General features: G+C 43.8%; 2 protein-coding genes across 2 annotated transcripts in view; one reads left to right on the top strand and one right to left on the bottom strand.

The window, feature by feature from the left end:
- Nucleotides 1-3717: 3717 nt before the first annotated feature.
- The window catches only part of LOC142760925 (voltage-gated delayed rectifier potassium channel KCNH1-like), a 49063-nt gene continuing 26504 nt past the window's right edge, over nt 3718-26276 (bottom strand). The window contains exons 2-3 of the mRNA XM_075864100.1: nt 5800-5996; nt 3718-3991 (exon numbers count right to left, since the gene is read on the bottom strand). Of these exons, the coding sequence (XP_075720215.1) occupies nt 3974-3991; nt 5800-5996 (215 nt within the window). The 3' untranslated portion in view covers nt 3718-3973. The remainder of the gene's footprint in view (nt 3992-5799; nt 5997-26276) is intronic.
- Nucleotides 21367-24317, top strand: LOC142760921 (TOG array regulator of axonemal microtubules protein 1-like). The gene is made up of 2 exons (XM_075864095.1): nt 21367-22916; nt 24087-24317. The coding sequence occupies exon 1, from the start codon at nt 21429-21431 to the stop codon at nt 22716-22718; it is 1290 nt and encodes a 429-aa protein (XP_075720210.1). The 5' UTR covers nt 21367-21428; the 3' UTR covers nt 22719-22916; nt 24087-24317.

Genomic DNA, 26276 nt, shown 5'->3' on the forward strand with positions numbered 1-26276 from the left:
GCCCAACGTACGATAAAAGGCCATTTCCATACCCTGTATGAGGACTTACGACGGCATCCAGAAAAATTTCGAGCCTTCTGCCGCATGCCTGTGGCCACATATGACCTTCTGCTTGAGCAAACTCGCTCTTGTCTCACCTACAAGAATACCAACAAGAGACGCTGCATTTCGGCCGAGGAACGGCTGCTTGTGACCTTGAGGTATGTGTGCAGCTGCTATTACTTAGTAAATGACGCTGTCTGCTTCACCAGCCCCCCCCCCCTAACATGTGTTGTGGCTTTCTTTTTCTTTCTCGTTGTTTTCTAGATTTCTGGCCACAGGCAATAGTTATCATTCGTTACATTTTGAATTTCTTTTGGGAGTGACCACCATTTCGCTCATTGTCACATCCACTTGTGTTGTGTTGTGGCAGAGGTTAAAGAGCACGGTCATGCCTCAGCCCACGACAGAACAGTGGCTAAGTATTTCAGAGGGATTTCTTAGAGCAAGTGAATTTCCAAATTGCATTGGTGCCCTAGACGGCAAACACATTCGTGTGAGAAAGCCCCCACGCAGTGGCTCGCAATACTCTAACTACAAGCAGTATTTTTCGATGGTATTGTTAGCCTTGGCGGACACTAATTATTGCTTCACTATTGTTGACATTGGCTCGTATGGAAGCTCGGCAGATGCACGCATATTCCGTTCATCGAGAATGGGGAAGCGACTCGTGAATAATCGACTGGCGGTGCCGGAACCTTCCATCCTCCCGGGCTCCAGCGGACCCCCAATCCCGTATGTCATCGTGGCGGATGAGGGGTTTGCACTCACAAGGCAAGTCATGCGTCCTTTTGCCAAAAGGGGCTTGGAAGACCGTCGGCGCATGTTCAATCTCCGCCTTGGCCGAGCTCGGCGATGTGTGGAATATGCCTTTGGCATTATGTCGAACAGGTGGCGTGTCTTTCTGACAACAATGCAATTGTCCATGCAGAATGTCACACGTGTTATACAAGCGTGTGTCGTTCTGCATAACTTCTGCCGCATTAATGATGCTACCTTTGATGCAGAATATATCCTAACACATGCAGGCACCAGTCACACTGGCCCGGTGATTCCTCTCGGCCGATCTCTCTCTTCCGGCCTTCGAGTGCGGTATACTTTGGCGGCATATTTTGAGTGCCCATCAGGAGCCGCACCGTGGGGGGGTGATGACCTTTGAAGGGTTGTCTGTTGTTTGGCGGCTTCACTCCACACGTCACATGTTACCAGTTATTTCCTTTTTTTTGGGGGTTCGTGTTGGGTCAGGGACTCGCAAAACATGAGGACCCTTGACGCGGGTTGCGAGCTTACATCTGTCGGGGTTTGAGCAGGACTTTTGTCAGTTGCCCATGCCAGCACCTAAACGTTCGCACCGCTTGCAATCCATGTCAAATCCCGATAGATAAACTAAAACCTCATATCACGTGTGTATGCACTGGACCAAAAGGCCAGAAGTGTGTGAGAGTCTAGGCAAAGGAAATGTGTGCCAAACCTTGTGTTGTGTGGTATCAATGAATAACAACACGAAATCCAACCATTTAACCAATACTTTTTTTACTGCTGTGTTTGTCCACAACACAAACATTTGGCATCAAAAGAAAAACACCAACATGGTGTATCTTAAATACACATCCAACAAACTATAAAGAACGAAACGTTGGCAGGCCTGCACCACACACAACTGTGGCGTCAAAAACTCATGCCACCAACACACTCATAGGTGTTGCTACTGGTGGCCCGGGGAGGAATACGCCTGCATTTCAGCACCACTATGCTGGACGTGGAGCTGGGTAGGTTGTTCCTCGCCAGCATAGTGGTGCTGATGTTGGGGGTGGTATGTTGGCCCAGGGAAGTGGGGAGCCATAGGGCGCATGTACGGATGCGGGCGTGGCATCTGGGGGACAGGGCGGGCCAGGCACCTGGGGCGTGGTGGCCGGCATGGCTGAACTGCGCCATTGTTCTATGGCCGTGAAGCAGACGTTAGGATTGTAGGGCGGTCTGGAAGCGTCGATCAATGTTACGATCGACGCCTGCAGACGGCCCATACGGTCCATGGGCACCAGCCGTAGGAGGGGAACTATGCTTCGGCTAAACGCGTCATTCCCGTCCTCTTCAGCGGCTCGCCTTAGATACTCCAGGACACGAGTATCTACCTGGGCAGCTGTGAAGGGCTGTGGAGCACGGGCACGGCGAGTGCGGGCACGCACGGGGCGCTCCTCTGCTGGAGAGGCGACGGCCCCTGCAGACTGGCCAGGTGCGGGCTACTGGGGTGTCGGCTCTGGGCTGGGCGGCAGGACATTGGGAGCAGGAGGTTCTTGCAGAGACTCGCCGACGTCAGTCTCCTCTGCGGTGTCCTCCAAATTGTCGGTGGTTCTAGAAGGAGAAAAAAACGTAAGAACACAATATTGAACAATGCCCACAGCAACACGTTGGCAAACAGGACATGGGCAAACACACATTAGACACATGCAAAGGCATAAACTCTTACGTGCGCATCTCCATGATGTCCTTCAAGAACATCAGCTGCTTGGTATAGATATAGGGTCGCTTGCAAGATGCGCCATCCCCGCTGCGTCCCCTTTCACCCATTTCTCTGCGAAATTGGTCACGGCAGCTCCACCACCGTGTTTTGATATCTTGGACTGTTGGATTTAAAAAACACATAACACGCCATCAGAACTATCACCACTCACTTCTAAATGAAGGGCCCTGCAGTGCCGATGACGTGGGACACGGTGATGCGCCTGCTCCACCAAAGTTCCTCGTGCTAATGCGCAGAATACACATACAGGGCCCCAGGTCTTCTATAGGGATGACAGGCATTGACAGAAAATGCGTGGTACTCACCCAACCGACTGTGGTCCCGGGTTCGGCCACTCTCCCACTCCTGCTCAAAAAGGTTCTGGGCGACCACCTCCCAGGCGTCCTCCTTGGCCGTCCTGTTGTGGTACGCCTCTGAGCGCGTGTCCCAGATTGCAGGATGTTCCTGGACAAAGAGGATGAGGCGCTCTACGTCCATCCCGCGCGGCATGGCAGAAGATGATTTCACAAACAGGAAGCTACCTCGACACAGTCTCCAGGCACTCACTAGGCTTGCCCCCTCGCAGTGGAAACGCAGGCACTTCCTGGTTTGGGTTTGCTTTGTCCAGCTTTATAGACTCTTTTGCATTGACATAACAGCTCTTGCGTGATTTTCGCGCATGCAACGCAGGAGCGTCCATGTGGCATGAGTTGTTTTCACGCACCCATTGACTTCAATGGGTGCGTGATGCGCGAAAAACGCACGATTATAGAACATGTCGTGAGTTTTACGCAACGCACTCGCTCTGCGCAAAATTCACGCATCGTCTGCACTGCCCCATAGAGTAATATAGGTGCGTACGACATGCGTGAAAAGCACGCGCGTCGCACGCGCGTATATTACGCTCGCGTAAATGAGGCCTTAAAGCAATGTACGGAAGGTTTTGTTTCTGACAATTCCCATATAAACCAATAGGTCATTAAAATGGTAAAAAAGAAACAGTTGCTTATGATTTTTTTCTCCTTTGTAAACATCTGATATAGTAACGATCACATAACAGCCCAAATATAAAAGTAAAAAAAGACAAGAACATATAAAAATAAAAAAACATTTAATCTAAAATAATAAAAAATAATCAGCTTTAAATACATTATAATATATTAACATTTTTCTTTTACAGGTACACAAATGCACTTTATACATGAATACTGCCATACAGAGCCAAATAATATATCCACACAATGCTGACACAATACAGCCATTCAGTACCCAAATAGTACTGCGAATAACTAAACCACGAAAACTTCCATACAGTACATAAATATACCAAATAAAAATACCACATCGTGACCACATAACACTGCTATATTTCTCCAGTCCTCAGGTTTCCCCTTGGAAATTGGGGTTGTGGGCAATTGCCTCGTTTGCCACCTCCTAAAACCGGTCCTGGGGCTGTGTGAAGTAACACAGGGTCCTCATTTTTACAATCACTGTAATGCTAACAAACAATTGAAAAATAAATTGCCATACTACTGTCAGGGATCATTACCATGTATATTGTTTGCAAAAACATTATCCTTACATATATATATATATATATATATATATATCAGTATATTTCACAAAGAAATTGAATCCATGGAACAATGGAGGCTGTATGAGGAACACGCCTATGGAGACACCGCCCCTGGAATGCAAGAGGAGTGTACAGATGGACTTACAGCTGAATAGAGCCAATGGGGCATAGGGGGGATTCACACGAGTGTGTATTGGGTCCGTGCGGGCCGCGTGGTTTTCACGCGTCACGCACAGACCAATACAAGTCTATGGGGCAGTACAGACAGTCCGTGCTTTTTGCGCAGCGTTTGTCAGCTGCGAAAAAATATCTCCGCGTATTTCGCGCATCAAGCACCCATTGAAGTCAATGGGTGCGTGAAAACCACGCAGGTCGCACGGAAGCACTTCCGTGCGAACCGACTGAAACAGCGCACCAGCTGTCAAAAGGATGAATGTAAACAGAAAAGCACCACGTGCTTTTCTGTTTCCAAACATCCAAACGGAGTGTCTTTGAGATGAGCGAACCCGGACAACCGAACCGAACTTCACCGGGTTCGGCCGAACCCGGCAAAAAAAATTCCGATACGCGACGTCAGGAGTCACTGTCCAGGGTGCTGAAAGAGTTCAACTGTTTCAGCACCATGGACAGTGACTTCCGATCCCAATATACGAACCTGTAAAAAAAAAACGAAGTTCTGACTTACCGATAACTCCCGGCTTCTTCCTCCAGTCTGACTTCCCGGGATGACAATTCAGTCCAAGTGACAGCTCCAGCCAATCACAGGCCAAGCACAGGCTGCAGCGGTCACATGGACTGCCGCGTCATCCAGGGAGGTGGGGCCCGATGTCAAGAGAGGCACGTCACCAAGGACGCGTCACCAAGGCAACGGCCGGGAGGGAAGTTCTCGGTAAGTACGAACTTTTTCTTTTTTTTGAACAGGTTTCTCGATATTGTGTTTGCCATTCACTGTCGAGGGTGCTGAAAGAGTTACTGCCGATCAGTTAGCTCTTTCAGCACCTTGGACAGTGATGGGCGTCGACTAGCCTCATCTCTATGATGGCGGCTGCGCGAAAATCACGCAGCCGCGCATCATACACGGATGACACACGCAGCTGTCAAGTGGTTTTTGCCGCATTTTTTGCGCGTGCAAAAGCGCAACGTTCGTCTGAATCTGCCCTTAAGCACGTCCCACATCTCTAGGGAGGAAACTTTTGTGTTTCTTTGTTCAATAAAGCTTAGTCTTTACTTCCTGCTTCACTGAAGGAGGATGTGTACCAACTTGTCTTCCGGTATATTTCTTCCACGCATGCCCTCAGTTTCCAATTTACAGAGGTGGCTATTCGGTGTGGAATAACAGGGAGAAGTAAGTTTACCCTGACACTACCAACTGGGCTTTCTTGTCCTTGGGTGGAGGCTGGGGTGACATGAAATAGCACTAATAAAGGGCCCTATTTTGTTTTTTGTTATTGGGCCCCCTATGATCTATGAATGCCATTTCCCTCTTTAGTCAAGTTTTGTTAAATTCCATTCTTCAATATCTCGATGGGTAAGTAGGCGCTGTTTCTTAAGGAAAAAAAGTAGCAGACCCATTGTCCATTAACCATAAAATAAGCCAATAATCCATTAGTACAGTAATATAATGTATTATCTCTGTGATAAGTTATAGAAATCCACAGAGAACATAATTTAGAGTTGCACTCACCCTTTTACGCAAGTTATAAGTCAGAATAAGGTCTCGGGAAAAGGAGTGTGAAAAGGCCGTGTAGAATTCCAGGAATTTCTGTAAGGCATCTCTCTTAATAACGTGAAGATCACAGTACGTCAGAGCTCTAACATTGGCACAAGATGGAGCCAGGGTCGTCTCTTTCCAGAATATGTCTCCAAACACATCGCCTTTACCTGCAAAGACAACAGAGATGTTCTTCAAATACCAGTCATCAATATATACTGATGGAAGCCATGATGTGAGCTGAATCAATAGAACAATGGACATCACTAAGATATGAGGCCTAGTCTGAACCACAAAACAATGGCCATCAGCTCCGTTCCCCACCATACAGTCTCGTGGACCGGAGGCTTGCAGCTGACGAGGTACCAGGAACTTGAGGCAGGTCAGCGCAATGCAGTGAGTGCCTGTGCCGACCCGCGGACAGCTGTTGCACCAATTCTGCAACTGTACTAATTACACGCAGGACGCATGCCACATATTCACCACATACACATTGGACACATAACATACATTTACCACTTACACATAGAACACATAACATACATGCACCACTTACACATGGGACATATAACATACATGCACCACTTACACATGGGACACATAACATACATGCACCACTTACACATGGGACACATAACATACATGCACCACTTACACATGGGACATATAACATACATGCACCACTTACACATGGGACACATAACATACATGCACCACTTACACATGGGACACATAACATACATGCACCACTTACACATGGGACACATAACATACATGCACCACTTACACATGGGACACATAACATACATGCACCACTTACACATGGGACACATAACATACATGCACCACTTACACATGGGACACATAACATACATGCACCACTTACACATGGGACACATAACATACATGCACCACTTCAATCACATTTACCAGGTCTCTGTTTTCCAATTGCAACTCCCCGATAGAATCCCTACAGGTTGCAACAAACACCCGCCCTCGAGTCCAAAAAAAACCAGCCCATTTTGTGATTAAGCCACGCCACTCTGGACATTGCAGCTTTCTGAAAAATCCTGTCAAGACTCTGGTCCCTTGCCCACTTAGCTTTTGCTCACTAGTCTTAGGTTATGTTCACACAGAGTTTTTTGCAGGCAGAAAAGATCTGCCTGCACATCGTTTGCTGCATTATTCGAGGCGTTTTCCACTCGTGCCCGTTGAGCGCCACAGGCAAAAACGCCGCAAAATACGCTTTCTCTGCCTCACATTGATGTCAAAGGGGAAGTCTGAGACGTAAACGCCCGAAGATAGGGCATGTTGCTTCTTTTTCCCGTGAGACGGTTTTTCCGCTCGCGGGAAAAAACGCCTCCCATTGAAATCAATGGGAGGCATTTTAGGACGTTTTTTGGCGCATTTTTTAACACACTGTTTCCGCGTCAAAAAACGTGTCAAAAAACTCTGTGTGAACTGACCCTTACTGTGGCAGAGAGGGCCCCCCACTCCTTGTGGCCACTGTGCAGCTGCACAGGCGGTATGTCCGCCCCTCATGCAGAGAGAGAAAGAGAGAGAGAAGTTAGAGAAGGATGAGATGACGAGACTGCAGGGGCTGAGTGACTGACCCTGCCGTATACAAAAACATGTAAGAGAGGAGAGGGATGTGGCTACAGAAGCGTGCCTGGATGAAGGGGAGAGCGGTCCACTGCACATACCGGCCAGATGGCCAGTCCTGGCTCCAGGTGTGTGTGAGATATTTGGAAAATTAGATTGTTAGCTCCATCGGGGACATGAACAAGAAATAAATGAGTACACCGCAAACTGGTTCGTGATAAGGTTTTTGAACTGTACCAGTCCGAGGATGCAATAAAGGAGCGGAGTATCCCTAATGTTGAGGGATTGTCACGGTCACAAACTATTGCATCGATTTGTATAGATCGCTGCTATGGATGGGTTGGGATTGGATCACACAATAGTCAGTCATCTGTCTGCTGCATCACTTGCAATAAATGTACAATTCTAACACAAATTAATATTTCTTTGCTATGGAAACAATTTAGCTCCCACTTAGTGGCGGTTTGACAACATTTCAGACATCATCACGTCCTTTTTCAAGATACATCTATTATCGTCTACTATACACTCGCTGAAATAAACGCTTTATAAATATTGGTCTAAGCATCTGACGTTATTTGCTTACTACAAAGCGACTGTGTAATTAATCTTATTTACTGTATAATCACAAATAACATCCCAATCAGCATTAACACTCGTACGGACCACGGCTGGCTTTACAGGAGAGCTGTATACGGTTAAGACGAGCAGCTGCAAATGACAGAATTGTATCATGTCCGCAACGATCAAGAAGCACCTTTCACCAGCTGGATAATTTGTCTTATATGTCAGGGATGATGACAGCCCAGTTGTTCTATATACATATTCTTGGATTCATGGTTACTTATCTGTTGCACAAGTAAATAAAATAAATGATCTATGTAGGTGTATACTCTGTGGTAAGCACAAATTTAAAGTCTGTGTTGATTAATTTCTTAATATATCTTTATAGCATTTAGAGCTCCATTTTTCTGATACGGAGCTCCAAATCCACTGCAAAGACATAGATTTAAAATATAACATTCTGGTTTGCATGCAGCCACCACTAGAGGGAGCTTATGAGCTTACTGCATACTGTTTATACATTGAACTCAATAATAACACTGTATGCAGTAAGCTTCCTCTAGTGGTGACTGCATGCAAACCAGAATGTTATGTTTTAAATCTATGTCTTTGCAGGGGATTTGGAGCTACAGTGAAGGAAATAAGTATTTGATCCCTTGCTGATTTTGTAAGTTTGCCCACTGTCAAAGACATGAACAGTCTAGAATTTTTAGGCTAGGTTAATTTTACCAGTGAGAGATAGATTATATAAAATAAAAAACTGAAAATCACATTGTCAAAATTATATATATTTATTTGCATTGTGCACAGAGAAATAAGTATTTGATCCCTTTGGCAAACCAGACTTAATACTTGGTGGCAAAACCCTTGTTGGCAAGCACAGCAGTCAGACGTTTTTGTAGTTGATGATGAGGTTTGCACACATGTTAGATGGAATTTTGGCCCACTCGTCTTTGCATATCATCTGTAAATCATTAAGATTTCGAGGCTGTCGCTTGGCAACTCGGATCTTCAGCTCCCTCTATAAGTTTTCGATGGGATTTAGGTCTGGAGACTGGCTAGGCCACTCCATGACCTTAATGTGCTTATTTTTGAGCCACTCCTTTGTTGCCTTGGCTGTATGTTTCGGGTCATTGTCGTGCTGGAAGACCCAGCCACGAGCCATTTTTAATGTCCTGGTGGAGGGAAGGAGGTTGTCACTCAGGATTTGACGGTACATGGCTCCATCCATTCTCCCATTGATGCGGTGAAGTAGTCCTGTGCCCTTAGCAGAGAAAAACCCCCAAAACATAATGTTTCCACCTCCATGCTTGACAGTGGGGACGGTGTTCTTTGGGTCATAGGCAGCATTTCTCTTCCTCCAAACACGGCGAGTTGAGTTAATGCCAAAGAGCTCAATTTTAGTCTCATCTGACCACAGCACCTTCTCCCAATCACTCTCAGAATCATCCAAATGTTCATTTGCAAACTTCAGATGGGCCTGTACATGTGCCTTCTTGAGCAGGGGGACGTTGTGGGCACTGCAGGATTTTAATCCATTACGGTGTAATGTGTTACCAATGGTTTTCTTGGTGACTGTGGTCCCAGCTGCCTTGAGATCATTAACAAGTTCCCCCCGTGTCGTTTTCGGCTGAGCTCTCACCTTCCTCAGGATCAAAGATACCCCACGAGGTGAGATTTTGCATGGAGCCCCAGATCGATGTCGATTGACAGTCATTTTGTATGTCTTCCATTTTCTTACTATTGCACCAACAGTTGTCTCCTTCTCACCCAGCGTCTTACTTATGGTTTTGTAGCCCATTCCAGCCTTGTGCAGGTCTATGATCTTGTCCCTGACATCCTTAGAAAGCTCTTTGGTCTTGCCCATGTTGTAGAGGTTAGAGTCAGACTGATTAATTGAGTCTGTGGACAGGAGTCTTTTATACAGGTGACCATGTAAGAGCTGTCTATAATGCAGGCACCAAGTTGATTTGTAGCGTGTAACTGGTCTGGAGGAGGCTGAACTCTTAATGGTTGGTAGGGGATCAAATACTTATTTCTCTGTGCACAATGCAAATAAATATATATAATTTTGACAATGTGATTTTCTGTTTTTTTTTATATAATCTATCTCTCACTGGTAAAATTAACCTAGCCTCAAAATTCTAGACTGTTCATGACTTTGACAGTGGGCAAACGTACAAAATCAGCAAGGGATCAAATACTTATTTCCTTCACTGTATGTATTAGATAAAATTAACTGTTATATATTAAGAATTTAAGAAGCATAGAATTGTGAACCTACGTAGGTTTACATTTTTTTTTTATTACAATGGTGGATATTCTGTACATCTAGGATAATTATTTTTTACAACACTTAAAAGAGAGCTATTAAAAGCATAATATAAAGGACCCTTCACTGCACTTAGCTCCTCTATTCCTGTATCCCCATGACAACAATTCCTGTCCTGTTTTCTTGCAGTTCATTGTTTTTGTAGGGACATTGATCCTCATTTATTAACAATGGCATATTTTGCGCCAATAAAATAAGAGAGTGTAGTTGGCGAGAATTAATAAATAAAGCGCATACCCCTTAATAAATATGATGCATTTGGATTTGCCTGACTGTTTGACTTATTACGCCTGCTATACATTTGCGTCACTAATTTATGCATTTTTTTTTAAACTTTGCCGTAGGTAAATTAGACTAGAGTACATTTACAGCTTTACCATGCCCCTTTTTCTCGCTTGTTTTCTTTTTTAGGTGAGAAGACAAATGTTGCAAATTTTTGAACAAATTTGACACAACTTTCTAAACCGGAGCAATTTCCACCAAAATAAGGCGTAAACTGATATGCCATAGAATTAACTCACCAGTTCATGTTCACATCCTAACTGACTTTGAAAACATGGATGCACAAAATGTTTCCATGATGAAGCTGAACCAGAGCACATGGCAAGAAGTTTTGTCATGGTCACACATAAGAACATCTGCAGGCATCTAGTCTATAGTACTGATATCTCAACACAGGACTAGACATGAAAAAAAAGTTTTTCAGATCCTGAAAGAGAAGTTTTACTTTTAGACATTTTCTAACGTGTCAATAAGACATGAAGATATCCATGGTGGTCCAGGCTGCAGAATCCTCCCCTTTCTTTCTCATGGCGGTAGTGCCGTCTCACTAGGCGATCAGTGCGCGTCGTTGGTGTCACTGGCAAAACATTATTTAATCGTGCTGGCATCCTTTCTGAATGTTATACATCTCTAAGGGTACGGTCCGAAATAGTGGCGTCCACATGTGGCCGAAACCCCACTCGCTAGTGATGGCCAATAAACACATGATTTTACCGGCAAAATCATGCGTCCATTGGCAACCACAAGTGAGAAGGATATTGGCCGCGTGCTGGGCTGGTGTCCACACCCTAATTGCTTTAGTTCAGCAATGGTTAAACCTCTATCACCCAGCTTTCCCAGACTACTTAATGCACCTTCACACTTTGCCAGAGGAATTTGGCTTGTTTCTTCCTTCTATTGCGCATTGGAGTAATGCTGTGTTGGATTTCCCGATATTGACCCGCATGTTTCCTGACTACGTTTATTGCCTGCCACCTACCCTGACCTTGTTCCAGCCTAACTGTGGTGACGGTACTCCGCCTACCCATATCTTTGCCTGCCTGCCCACGATTATCGTCTTATGCCAAGTTGCCACGAATCTGAATCTCATCACTGTACAAGTCAGTCATTGCTAACACAGACTACTATTGGGGTAGCGACCTGAGATTCTCAGTAGCAGAGTACAGATCGATGTATAGGGGTTAAAGGGAGAAAACTTTAATACCGCTCCCTGGATTAGCCCCAAGCCAAATATGTTGGCGACACAGTAGGTTCACATCTGCCTTGTTTGGCTCTGCGACAGAATGGACATATGCGCTGTTTTGAGCACTGTGTCCGTTTGTCACAATTATCTGATCTCTAAATGTGTTGATGGGTTTTTCTATTGAAATTAACGGGACCGGGCCACATTTACCTTATGGAATACCACCAATTGCTTCTCTGGACATGTCATACAGTATCGTGAACCTTCATTTTAAAAGTTATTCTTCCCTAGAATAGTGGCCACTGAGAGGAACACAGAATATATTATAAAAGAGAACTGTTTACATGAACCAGTCCTTAAAGGGGATGTTTCATCAAGTCCCTTTTTTCAAATTTTGCCAACCTGGACTTCCGCTGATTGCAGTAGGCCCCGCTACAGTTGTGGCCGGCAATACATTTAACCAAATGGCAGATCATGTAATAGGTGGCCAGGATAAGTCTGCCGGAGCGATCGTTGCTCTTTATTAGTGGTTCTGCGCTCTGGGTAATACAAGTCTCAAGTGGAGAACCTCCCTCTAAGCCATTCATATGATCTAAAAAGGCATATTTGATACGTGGTTATATAATATATTACATCACAAAAATGTAATCCCAATTTGGTGCATTGGTTGAAAAAGTTGTTAGACACAACAAAAACAATGGTGGATGGAGGCTGTATGTGATAAATGTGCTAAGAGGAGGACATATCTAGATGCTACCAGGTCCCAGAGCGTGCACATATGGATCCACTCCATACAATCTGCTGGATACATGTTTCTTTGTTTGGCTCTATGAAACGGATGATTGTCCATGAGGCGGCCAACAAATGACCCGTGCCCAGTAATTACATTCAAATGCGAGCTACACATTACAACTTATGTATTAAAAAACTTGGAGTTATTTTACACAGAAAGCAATGAGCAGCACAACTGCAAGTCTTTCAAGACGAACATAAAACAGAGCTATCAACATGGAAGGCCACACTTGTCACAGCTTGAGTTACAGCCAACGTGATAATTACCATTAAGTTCCTCAAGTAATACTCCATATATGAGGCCATCTCCACACGGAGCAATGTACCCCCAGTGGTTACATCTAAGATTGGATTGCTGTCCCCCCCACATATTTATTCATTCTAGTCAGACACGATTTGGAAGCAGTGCCCCGCCAGACAGGCTTCATTATCTCTGATAACATAGGTTTACATTACCGATTGGTTTACATTCTGGGTGAGAAGACGTATTGTCTATGAAGTTCTCTGTCTACTTAGGAGAGCACTCGATGGATGATATGTCTATCATGTCCTCTCTTACATCTACATCGCTGAGCCACCTGTGCAAGCCCAACAATGGGTTCAGAGAGGCAGAATTGGGATGGGCTAAATCATGTCCCAATTGCCACCTTTAGGAACCCCTTTAATAAACACGTATTATGTAAATAGGGCTGGATCAAAGTCTGTAGAGACCCATTGTATGAAGCCCCATCCTGCTTTTGGGGGAAAGGGAAGAGTGACGAGCTCAGAAAAAGAAACAAACTACAGATAAAAGAGGGAAATTATACAGCTATAATATAGCAAATCATTACAAATAGTCGCACAACAACCACAAAAATGTTTTAGATCAAGACAAAGTGTCCAAAAATTGCCATCATACAACACACAAAAATAATACCTACACAACTCCCAGATAATAGAGCTATATAGTGCCTAAATAATAATGCCATGCAGTGCCCTTTAATCATCAGGGGCTTGGTGGTGGATGCCCCTAGTTGCCCCTTTTGCCGATCTGCACTTGAGTGGCAACTTGTTTATTGCATAAGGGGTGCGGGAACCCCTATTCATAGGATAATTAGGGCTCATTATTTTATCCTCCTATCGGTCTGACCACTAAAGTGGAAGGAATGCTGATAGTTTGTGGCTAAAATTACAGAATTTCAACTTAAAAACATCATAATCACACAGGTTTGACATATCTATTCTGGACACAACAAGCAGAAATTCCAGATTGGGGGGCTGGATTATCAGAATTTCACTGCAGCTCTCAACAAACTCACCAAAACTAGATTTTGGGATTTTTTAGACTGTCTCATTTTATACATCTCATATATCATATAGTTATATATTACCATAAAATCATTGGGTTGTAAAGAGAATTAAACATCAAAAACAGATTTATTAATCTATAAACACCAAATACATAATATATTTATATATTTCTCAATGTATTGATTGTAATATGAGACAGAATAGGATCAATGGAAAGGAGATTAAAGCGTAAATAAAATATTCTATGCTAGGATGTAATTTTGTAATATATCTTGTTAAAGAAAAATTATCAGCCTCTTTCCCCCGTCAAAGCGACGGGACCCTTGCACAGCGGTGACAAACAGAAACCAAATCAATGGTGATGCAAATGGAAACCTATGGTTTACGTTGGTTTCAGTTTGGATTCCGTTCATGGGTTCCCCTAACGGAAAGGTCCGACGGAGCCTATGAACGGAGCCCCGACGCAGATGTGAACGAAGCCTAAACTGGCTATTGCACTGTATATATGAACTGTACAGAATATCTGCACTCACTGGAGAAAAAAAAACACTCTGAGGCATGAAAGTCTTTAAAGTGTAGCTAAATGTTCAACAAACTTCTGACATGTCATAGAGACATGTCAGAAGTTTGGATTGGTGGGGGTCCGAGCACTGAGACCCCCACCAATCGCTAGATTGAAGCAGCAGAAGTGCTTGTGTGAGCGCTCAGCCGCTTAGTTTCTGTTCTGCTTTTTTCTGGAAATCAATGTAGCGGATTACTACGGGCTCAATAGAAAATCTATGAGCCTGTACTCCGAACAGAAACAGTTCTTCTGTTGCATGTTTTACCATTGAATTCAATGGGGTGCTTAAACCCGCAACAAAGTAGTGTGTGTTGTGACATTTGGGGCAGAATCACAGCGATTCCGCAGCAAAAATCACAAGTAACAAAAAAAAAAAAAATTATACTTACCCAGAGTTCCCTCCTTCTTCTCCAGTGATGTTTCATCCCATGTGACCGCTGCAGCCAATTACAACGCACTAGAGGGACCTAAACAGTGGAAACCCCACAAAAGTGACCCCATTTTGTAAACTATACCCCTCAAGGAATTTTTCTAGTGGTATAGTTAGCATTTTGACCCCACAGGTTTTTTGCTGAATTTATTGGAATTAGTCTGTGAAGATGAAAATCAACTTTTTTTTCTGAAAAAACATAGAATTTTCTAATTTTTGTAAGAAATAAAGGAGAAAAAGCACCCCAACATTTATAAAGCAATTTTTCCTGATTACGGCAATACCCCATATGTGGTAATAAACTTCTGTTTGGGCACACGGCCGGGCTCAGAAGTGACGGAGCGCCATTTGGATTTTGCAGCTCAGATTTTGCTGAATTGGTTTCTGGGGCCATGTCGCATTTGCAGAGTCCCTGAAGTACCAGTACAGTAGAAATTCCCCAGGTGTGATCCCATTTTGGAGACTATATCCCTGAAAGAATTAAATTAGAGGTGTAGTGAGCATTTTGAACCCTCAGGTGTTTTATAGATTTTATTAGAATTGGGCCGTGAAAATAAAAAATTTTTTTTTCCAATAACATGTAGATTTAGCTCATAATTTTTCATTTCCACAAGGAATACAGGAGAAAAGACACCACAAAATGTGTTACACAATTTCTCCTGTGTAGGGAAATACCCCATATGTGGTTGTAAACTGCTATTTGGAGACACGTCCAGGTTCTAAAGGGAAAAAGCACAATTTAGTTTTTGGATTTGAGATTTTACAAAATAGATTTTTTGCGCCATGTTGCATTGCGCTGAGGTACCAGTACAGTGAAAACCCCTGAGAAGTGACCCCATTTAGGAAACTACACCCCTCAAGGAATTCATCTAGAAGTGTACTGAGCATTTTTGACCCCACAGGTTTTGCAGAAATTAGTGCACAGTAGATGTCGCAGATTGCAAATTGCCATTTTCCACAGATATGCTATTTCAGAGCCCAATGTGTTGTGTCCAGCTTGTACCACTGGAGACGCACACCCCATAAATTGTTAACCCCTTCGGGACGAAGCCATTTTTTGATTTTCGTTTTTTACTCCCCGCATTCCAAGAGCCATAACTTTTTTATTTTTCCGTCAATAGAGTGGTGTGAGGGCTTATTTTATGCAGGAGGAGTTGTAGTTTCTTTTCATTTATAGTTCCATATAATGTACTGGGAAACGGAAATAAACAATTCTTTGCGGGCTGAAAATGGAAAAAACGTAGATTCCTCAATTGTTTTTTGGGTTTCGTTTTTACGGCTTTCTCCGTGTAAAAATGACAAATTATCTTTATTCTGTGGCTCAATATACTCAATTCTTTTATTGACAATAAACTTTTTGTTAAAAAGAAGAAAATGTTTTGTGTCGCCACATTCTGAGAGCTGTAACTTTTTTATTTTTTCACCGATTGAGCGGTGTGAGGGCTTATTTTTTGCGGGACGAGCTATATTTTTAACGGTATAATTTTTTGGTACGTAGAACTTTTTGATCACATTTTATAAAAATATTTTTTAAAACTAAGTTGACCAAAAAACAGCGATTTTGGCGGTTTCAATTTTGTTACGGCGTTTACCGTGCGCATTAAATAACACTATATTGTAATAGTTCAGACTTTTACGGACGCAGCGATGCCAATTTTGTTTACTTTTTGACATTACTTTAGGGGGAAAATGGTAAAAGTTTTTTTTTTTAAATTCTAATATATTATTTTTTTTCATTAGTAAAATCTTTTTTTTACTTTTTTCACACACTGTATTAGATCCCCTAGGGGAGTTGAAACAGCAATCGTTAGATCGCTGGTACAATATACTGCAATACTAATGTATTGCAGTATATCATCATTTTTACAGTCATCTGTTAAGCCCTGCCACAGGAGGGGCTTAGCAGAGGCAGAGTAAAGGCAGCCCTGGGGGCCTTCATTAGGCTCCTGGGCTGACATAACACCCGTTGTCACACCCCCGATCTCACTCCGGGGTGGGGGGGCGATGAGCTGTCGGAGGGGACCAACCTAATGGCCCATCAGGGTGCGCAAAGGGGTTAAGCAGTTCTCCAGAGTACAGTAAAGCCCCATAGGTGATCATAAACTGCTGTTTGGGCACACTGCCAGGCCCAGAAGGAGCGCCATTTGGCTTTTGGAGCACAGATATTGCTTGGTAATGTAATGATGGGGGTAAGGAAACAGACAAGTGAGCCCTAATCTACCCGCCACTCAGTCCCTGCCTACTTGCAACGACCCGCCCTAGGCGACGGGGTACAACTGGGCGACGGTCCCTACGCTCAATAAGTGCCCGACAGACAAACAGACAAGGGTACACAGAAGCAAGGGAAAAGGGGCAGTTGCCCACGGCAACACCGTGAGCAACAAGAGTGGTGAACGAGCCGAGTCAAACCAGGAGTGTACCAGGTACCAAACGCAGAGCAGGAGAGTAGTGAACAAGCCGAGTCAAACCAGGAGTGTACGAGGTACCAAACGCAGAGCAGGAGAGTAGTGAACAAGCCGAGTCAAACCAGGAGTGCACAAGGTACAAAAGGCAGAGCAGGAGAGTAGTCAGTAAGCCAGGGTCAATATGAAGCAGGGTCAAATGGTTCAAGAAGCTGCAGCAGGGCCAGGAAACCAACAGAGAAGAATCACAAGCAAGGAGGAACAGGAAAGGCAGTTATAAATAGACAGAGGGCGGGAGCTAGCTCCGTCTGGCCAGGCTGTGATAGGCTCTCCCACTCCTAAGCCTGCCATCCTGAGTGGTGGAAGATGGAGTCAGTCTCACAGACATAGAAGCAAGTGCAGACTGATTACCTATGGGCGTGGATACAGAAGCTGTGCCTGGCAGATCCTTAACAGGTAATAGTTTTGTTTAGTGTTTTACCGGTGTTTCAGTTTTTAATGTGGGGGCATATGTAAGCTGTGAGGAGTACATCAGGGTATATGTAAGTAATGCGGAGTACATCAGGGTATATGTAAGCTGGGCGGAGTACATCATGGTATATGTAAGCTGGGCGAAGTACATCAGGGTATATGTAAGCTGGGCGGAGTACATCAGGGTATATGTAAGCTGTGAGGTGTACATCAGGGTATATGTAATCTGTGCGGAGTACATCAGGATATATGTAATATGTGCGGAGTACATCAGGGTATATGTAAGCTGTGAGGAGTACATCAGGGTATATGTAATATGTGCGGGTACATCAGGCTGTATGTAAGCTGTGCGGAGTACATCAGGGTATATGTAATATGTGTGGAGTACATCAGGGTATATGCAAGCTGGGTGGAGTACATCATGGTATATGTAAGCTGGGCGGAGAAAATCAGGGTATATGTAAGCTGGGCGGAGTACATCAGGGTATATGTAAACTGGGCGGAGTACATCAGGGTACATGTAAGCTGGGCAGAGTACATCATGGTATATGTAAACTGGGCGGAGTGCATCAGGGTATATGTAAGCTGGACGGAGTACATCAGGGTATATGTAAGATGGGCGGAGTACATCAGGGTATATGTAAGCTGGGCGGAGTACATCAGGGTATATGTAAGCTGGGCGGAGTACATCAGGGTATATGTAAGCTGGGCGGAGTACATCAGGGTATATGTAAGCTGTGCGGAGTAGATCAGGGTATATGTAAGCTGGACAGAGTGCATCAGGGTATATGTAAGCTGGACGGAGTGCATCAGGGTATATGTAAGCTGGGCGGAGTACATCAGGGTATATGTAAACTGGGTGGAGTACATCAGGGTATACGTAAGCTGGGCAGAGTACATCAGGGTATATGTAAGCTGGGCGGAGTACATCAGGGTATATGTAAGCTGGGTGGAGTACATCAGGGTATATGTAAGCTGGACGGAGTGCATCAGGGTATATGTAATCTGGGCGGAGTACATCAGGGTATATGTAAACTGGACGGAGTACATCAGGGTATATGTAAGCTGGGCGGAGTACATCAGGATATATGTAATATGTGAGGAGTACATCAGGGTATATGTAAGCTGGGCGGAGTACATCACGGTATATGTAAGCTGGGCGGAGTACATCAGGGTATATGTAAGCTGGGTGGAGTACATCAGGGTATATGTAAGCTGGACGGAGTACATCAGGGTATATGTAAGCTGTGCGGAGTACATCATGGTATATGTAAGCTGGGCGGAGTACATCAGGGTATATGTAAGCTGGGCGGAGTACATCAGGGTATATGTAAGCTGGGTGGAGTACATCAGGGTATATGTAAGCTGGCCGGAGTGCATCAGGTCATAATAGGATGATGTAATAATCGGGTAAATTAATAATAAAATTAATTATCCATGGATAGTGACGTACGCTTTCAACCAATCCTTTATGCACAGGCCAGATTTTTGGGTGCAGGACTCGCACTTCTAAAGGGGGTCCCTGGTATTGTACAAAATATCCGCACTCCAGCATTGCCTAATCTTTTGACGTCTTCACTAGCCCGATGTGTAGCACAGACCCCAAAATGTCATAGTTTCCGCTGCATTTACAGGGTCTATCAGTGGGGCCTGCAAATGATGACCAGGGGGTTTAGGTGAAGAACTGCTGAACTAGTAAATTAGTCTGGGCCGTCGTTTTGCATTATTGTGTTCCGAGAGTCATAGCTTTTTATTTTTCCGTTGACGAGCCGTGTCTGTGCTTGATTTTTATGGGACGAGCTGTCGTTTTTATTAGTATCATTTTGGGGTACGTGCGATTTTTTTGATCAGTCTTTATTCCATTTTTTGGGAGGTGAGGAGACCAAAAAACAGAAATGCTCTCACTTTTTTTTATAAATATTTACCGGTGTTCTCTGTGCAGTATAAACAACATATTTACTTTATTCTGCGCTTCGATACGATTATGGCAATACCAAATTTATATTGTTTTTATATGTTTTGTATTTTTTTGTCTACGGAGCTGTGCGAGGGCTTGTTTTTCTGCGTGACAAACTGTCGTTTTTATTGGTACCATGTTGGGGTACGGGTGACTTTTTGATCACTATTTATTCTATTTTTTTGGAAACAACATAACCAAAAAAGGAAATTCTGCCATGTTTTTTATTGTATTTTTTTACGGTGTTCACCGTGAGGGATAAGTAATATGATATTTTTATAGGTCACGCCGATACGAACACGACGATACCTATTATGTACAGTTTTTTGTTTTTTTTTTCATTTTTTTCTAATTCTAAAGGGCTTGATCAGGGAAACGGCGATTATTGTTTTTATTACATAAAACTTTTATTTACTTTTTATTTTACACATACTTGGGGAATTGAAGATCTGATCTTCTGATCGCCAGTACAATACACTGCACTACTTCTGTATGTACTTATGTAGTGCAGTGTATTGTAAGGCCGGATTCACACGAGCGTGCGCGTTTTGCACGCGCAAAAGGTCCACAAAGGTCCACAAAAGGTCCGTGTGTCATCAGCATATGATGCGTGGCTGCGTGGCATCATTATGACACTTTGTTTTTATGTTTGTAAACAGAAAAGCACGTGGTGCTTTACTGTTTTTATTCATAGTTTTGACTACTGAAGTACGTCCGTGGGCCGTGCGCAGTTTTCACGCACCCATTGACTTCAATGGGTGCGTGATGCGCGAAAAACTGTGAAATATAGGACATGTCGTGTGTTTCACGCAGCGGACACACGCTGCGTGAAATTCACTGACAGTCTAAACGGCCCCATTGACTAACATAGGTCCGTGCGACGCGCGTGAAAATCACGCGTGTAGCACGAACGTATTATACATTCGTCTGAATAAGCCCTAACTCTCATTTTACAACTGACAGTTAAGCCTATTACATCCTGCCTTGGGCTGGACCTAATAGGCTCCCGTACTTGGCAACCAGGAAGCTGTTGCTAGGCTTCCTGGTTGCCGTTGCAACCATCAGCACCCTGCGATTTTTCGCAAGAGGCCAACGGGGTACAGATGGAGCCCCCTCCCTCTGTGTCAATCACTTAAATGCCCATGTCGCTATTGACAGCGGCATTTAAGGGGGTTAAACGGCGGCGATCTGAGAGAACTGTGTTGCAGCGGGATGTCCGCTCCTGTGCCCGCTTCATCCTCAGTGCGTTACTGTACGCCCATTTGCGGGAATGCACCGCTAAAAGGGACGTACAGTAACACTGATTTGCGGGAAGAGGTTAAGTCAATTACTTGCAGCACTGAAGATGTACAGGAAAAATAAGGTATAGTAAATGTTGCAATAAGAGCTCCGTTATTCTGAAATGGGTGATAATAAAATAAATATTGGCTGATAATAAATAAATCTTCCCCCAAAACATTTTACAACAATTAAAACAGTAAATATTTGTATCCAGTACTTGTCCGGTTAGGTGTTTTACTTGTGAACAATATTAAACATATTTGTCTATTTTTGAGTCAATGGCCCTTTAAGGGAAAAGTTCTACAGGTCTGGCTGATGTCATAGAAGCGTCATGGTGAAACTATGGTATTAGAACTTCGCTTGCTCAGTGCTCTGTACATTGCTGGACTTTCCCTACAGAGAGAAGCAGTGATATTGGTGTGCGCACCAAGTGTTTTACAGAATTTTTTGGAAGATGTGGGCAGAAGACTCCTCTGGCTGTAGTAGCTCAGTAACATCCAGCTCAGATTCTGACCTCTCAGATATTTCTCCCATCTGTTATGGCATGAATCAGAAGTACAGCCTAGGTGACAACTTTGCTGACTACCGGGATGTGGCGGCTCAGAGAGTGCTGGCCAGGTTGACCAGCAATCTTCAATTGAGAATCCCTGACAAAAATCCGCCATCTGGCGACTTTGGAAAAAAACTGGGTTGGAAAATCCCTAACACCCCAGAACCACCTAAAAGGCCCAAAAAAGCCACAGAAAAAGAGGTCACCAAGGAAACTGTCCCAAGATATAAAAAGTATATTGAAGCGGCGGAAAAGACCTTGGAAGAACTCAGGAATATGAACAATGGGAGGAATTCTCTCCAGGCGTATCCATCCAAACCTTTACCAAAAATAACACCTGTGAGTTTGGTGCAGTATAACAATCCCCATTTACATCACCGGAACCAGCATGATGAGCCTCCTGCACCCGAGAGGAAGAAGACATCTGTATTACCATCTATAGGACCATCATCAAGTCATCATGCAGTCCAAAGCCATAAAGCAACGCACAATAAACAACTAAAGAAGATGTCCCAGTCCAAGATGACCGTTGCTGACGCCTTAATCCTGCTGGAAGACGAGGACTGGGAGAAAAAGATTCGAGGCATTGACACCATCTCATCCTTGATATCGGTCCATCCTGAAGCTGCTGTTCTAATAATACAAGACCTGAGGACAGCAGTAATGAAGGAAGTGACCAACCTGAGATCTGCAGTGTCCCTCGCAGCGATCAAGTGCCTGGACATGATGTTCACAATATTGCAGGCGAACATGGACTGCGACCTCCAGCAAACTGTCCGGGTGTTGCTACACAAGGCCGGGGAATCCAACACCTTTATCCGTCAAGCAGTGGACAGCGCTCTGACATCAATGGTGGAAAATGTCAGCCCAGGTCGCGCTCTGACAGCCCTAATAGAGGGAGGACTCTGCCACAACAATAGCAAAGTCAGATCCACCACAGTCAAGCATCTTGTAGGTTTGCTGGACAGAATGGGCCCAGACTTTTTCCTGTCTGGTAGGAAAGGGATCACAGATAGGGCAATATCGGCTGTAGTTCAATCTTTACAGGACCACTGCCCCGAAGCCAGGATGTATGGCAGGCAAATCCTGTGCAGTCTAGCTCCACACCCTAGACTGGGCGCAATGCTGGCAAGGTATGTGCCACCTAAAAACTTAACAGCCATAAAGCTCCTGCTGAAAAGATGTTCCAACTAATCTTTTTGTAACCAATGAAAACATTACACGGAGGAGAATTATTACTAGTTACTTATTTAAAAAAGAACTTCAAGAACAAACAAAAATTAAAAATTGCTCGCTGGACAAATGAAAATGTGGAGAAGAGACCCAACCTACAGTGTCCTGAGTCATAATCCAAGAACAGCCCTGGTATTACCGGCAGATCCTACTGGCAAGGTATGTGGAACTGGGAAGGATTTATGTGTCTCATTACTTTGTCCTAGGCCGGATTCACACAAGCGTTTTGCGCGCGCAAAAGGTACATAACAGCTCCATGTGTCAGCAGCGTATGATGCGCGGCTGCGTGATTTTCGCACAGCCGCCATCATTATGACACTCTGTTTGTACGTGGTGCTTTTCTGTTTATATTCATAGTTTTTACTGCTGTTGCGCGAATCATGCGCGTGCCACGGAAGTGCTTCCGTGTGGTGCGCGTGATTTTCACGCACCCATTGACTTCAATGGGTGCATGATGCGCAAAAAACGCACAAATATAGGACATGTCGTGAGTTTTACGCAGCGGACACACGCTATGTGAAAATCACGGACTGTCTGAACGGCCCCATTGACTAACATAGGTCCGTGCGAGGCACGTGAAAATCACGCGCGTAGCACACACGTATTACACGTTCGTCTGAATAAGCCCTAACTCTAATTTTACAACCGACAGTTAAGCCTATTACGTCCTGCCTTGGGCAGGACCTAATAGGCTCCCGTACTTGGCAACCAGGAAGCTGTTGCTAGGCTTCCTGGTTGCCATTGCAACCATCAGCACCCTGCGAGTTTTCGCAGGGGGCCAACGGGGTACAGAGGGAGCCACCTGTTCCATTCAATGTCTATGAAAATTACAGAAACAGATGAGCCCTACACTCAGCTGTTTCCACCATTCCCATAGACTTTGAATGGAGCAGCAGAACGCATGCTCGACCGCCGCTCTATTCAATATCCTCCTCACTGCTCAAAGACGAGGACATTGAATCGAGCGGGGGATTCAGGATCCCCGTTCTAATAATCAGTGGAGGTCCCAGCGGTGGGGCCCTAACCATAAGGAAATGATCACCTATTCTGGGGATAGATCATAATTTTTGATTCTTGTACAACCCCTTTAAGAGGGTTTTGTACTGATATACAACTATGGGATCACAACTAGACATGCCATTAAAGTGGGATTGGTGACCACTGAGAGCCCCACCAATCTCAAAAACATGGTTGGCCTGATCCCCATTTTCTTTGCAGTGCAATGCCAGAATTACCCAATTGAATCAATATTTATAATAGAATATATGACATTCTGTGTAAATGCCACAGTACCTGTCTGCTCTGTGTAACCTGATCCTCTATCCACAGGTCTCTAAGAAGCTTTGAAGCCACACACTGGACCTCCCATCACAGCCGGAGACTTCCAGATGTCCTGGAGGATAGAACTAAGGAGTGGTCACTGGATCTGCCCGCTGCTGCCCCTGAGTGAGATGCACCTGCCGCAGCCTTTCTCCATCAGACTATATCTATCATTAACATCTAGAGAAAAGAAGCCCCTCCCCCTCTGAACTATTTTTTTGTGAATAATAAATTTTCCTTTGTGCAGAAAAGAGCGTAATATATTGTATAGTATAATAACCAAACGCTAATACTAAAATGTGAACCATCCATCTCTTGTAAAAATGCCAGCCCGTCATGCCAGTGATTTCTCTACTATCTGTCAAGAGATCATTGTCATAGTACACAGCATATATATATATATATATATATATATATATATATATATATATATATATATATATACACCTCCTAGAGTTACACTTGTGTCTTATGCTGAGCAATACCCAAGAGGATCTGTGCATCTATGACCCATCAGTAAGAGCTGTGGGCAGATTTATTAATTCTGTCCCAACTGTAGACAGGATTCAATCCACATTTACCCCAGTGGTGCCAGCTGCCTGACACATTTAGCGTATCTTTCACAACTTCTTAGCACTTTACCCTTCCTTACGCCACCTCATGGCTGGAACACTTAACATCAATATTTTTTCCCGAAAAAATGTTGCACGCTGTTATTAAATCTGCCACTTTTTATGACTCTTATCCACACCCCTTTTCCTAGACATTGTCGAGTGGGGTGTAAAAAGTGTCTACAACACATAAGAAATTGAACGTATGCCATGTACGCCTCTTTTTAACGCAATTTCTACCAGAATTCAGGTGCATTTTGCTTAGTTAGTCTCCCCCACTGTTTGCAATTTCCTGACAGTGTTCCCCCATAGAGCTGATTGTTGGATCTCTCTGAATGTAAGACACCCGCTGATCTATAAAACTCTTGTAAATTCATTTCCCAGCCGTTATTATCTCTAGCCATGGCCTCCTGATTACAGGTTGTCTCCTGAGAAACCTTATTTCCTGCAAAGAGCCTTTCAATATAGTTCTGCTGCTTCCCACCACTGACCCAATGCTCCAAACCAGTGATCGTCAATCTGTGGTTCTCCAGCTTTTGGGAAACTACAACTCCCAGCATGCCTTGACAGCTGGAGAACCACAGCTTGGAGACCACTACTCTAGACTATAAGGACCCTTATAGATGCTATTTATTGTCTTTCTATCATTTGGATACTGAATACATCTAGAGCTTGTGCTATTACTATATCTTTCCTGTTATGACTATTTTATTAAATACTTTTATTCCCCATAAAATCACAATTCTAGAAAATATTTTTTAGAACTCTACGTTGTGCTGTTCCTCTGTTATTCTTCATAGCAGCGTATGAATAAGCTGACAACTGGGTGTTACCATTCCCCTTGTCAAAGGGGCGTGTCCCAACACAGTCTCAGCACTGATTGGACATTGTCAGTCTGTGTAAGGACACGCCCCCAACTGATAACACCGAGAGTCATAGCTTTTTATTTTTCCGTTGACGAGCCGTGTCAGTGCTTGATTTTTATGGGACGAGCTGTCGTTTTTATTAGTATCATTTTGGGGTACGTGCGATTTTTTTGATCAGTTTTTATTCCATTTTTTGGGAGGTGAGGAGACCAAAAAACAGAAATGCTCTCACTTTTTTTTATAAATATTTACCGGTGTTCTCTGTGCAGTATAAACAACATATTTACTTTATTCTGCGCTTCGATACGATTATGGCAATACCAAATTTATATTGTTTTTATATGTTTTGTATTTTTTTGTCTACGGAGCTGTGCGAGGGCTTGTTTTTCTGCGTGACAAACTGTCGTTTTTATTGGTACCATGTTGGGGTACGGGCGACTTTTTGATCACTATTTATTCAATTTTTTTTGAAACAACGTAACCAAAAAAGGAAATTCTGCCATGTTTTTTATTGTATTTTTTTACGGTGTTCACCGTGAGGGATAAGTAATATGATATTTTTATAGGTCACGCCGATACGAACACGACGATACCTATTATGTACAGTTTTTTGGGGTTTTTGTTTCATTTTTTTCTAATTATAAAGGGCTTGATCAGGGAAACGGCGATTATTGTTTTTATTACATAAAACTTTTATTTACTTTTTATTTTACACATACTTG

This window comes from Rhinoderma darwinii, chromosome 4 (assembly GCF_050947455.1).
Source record: "Rhinoderma darwinii isolate aRhiDar2 chromosome 4, aRhiDar2.hap1, whole genome shotgun sequence".
NCBI lineage: Eukaryota > Metazoa > Chordata > Amphibia > Anura > Rhinodermatidae > Rhinoderma > Rhinoderma darwinii.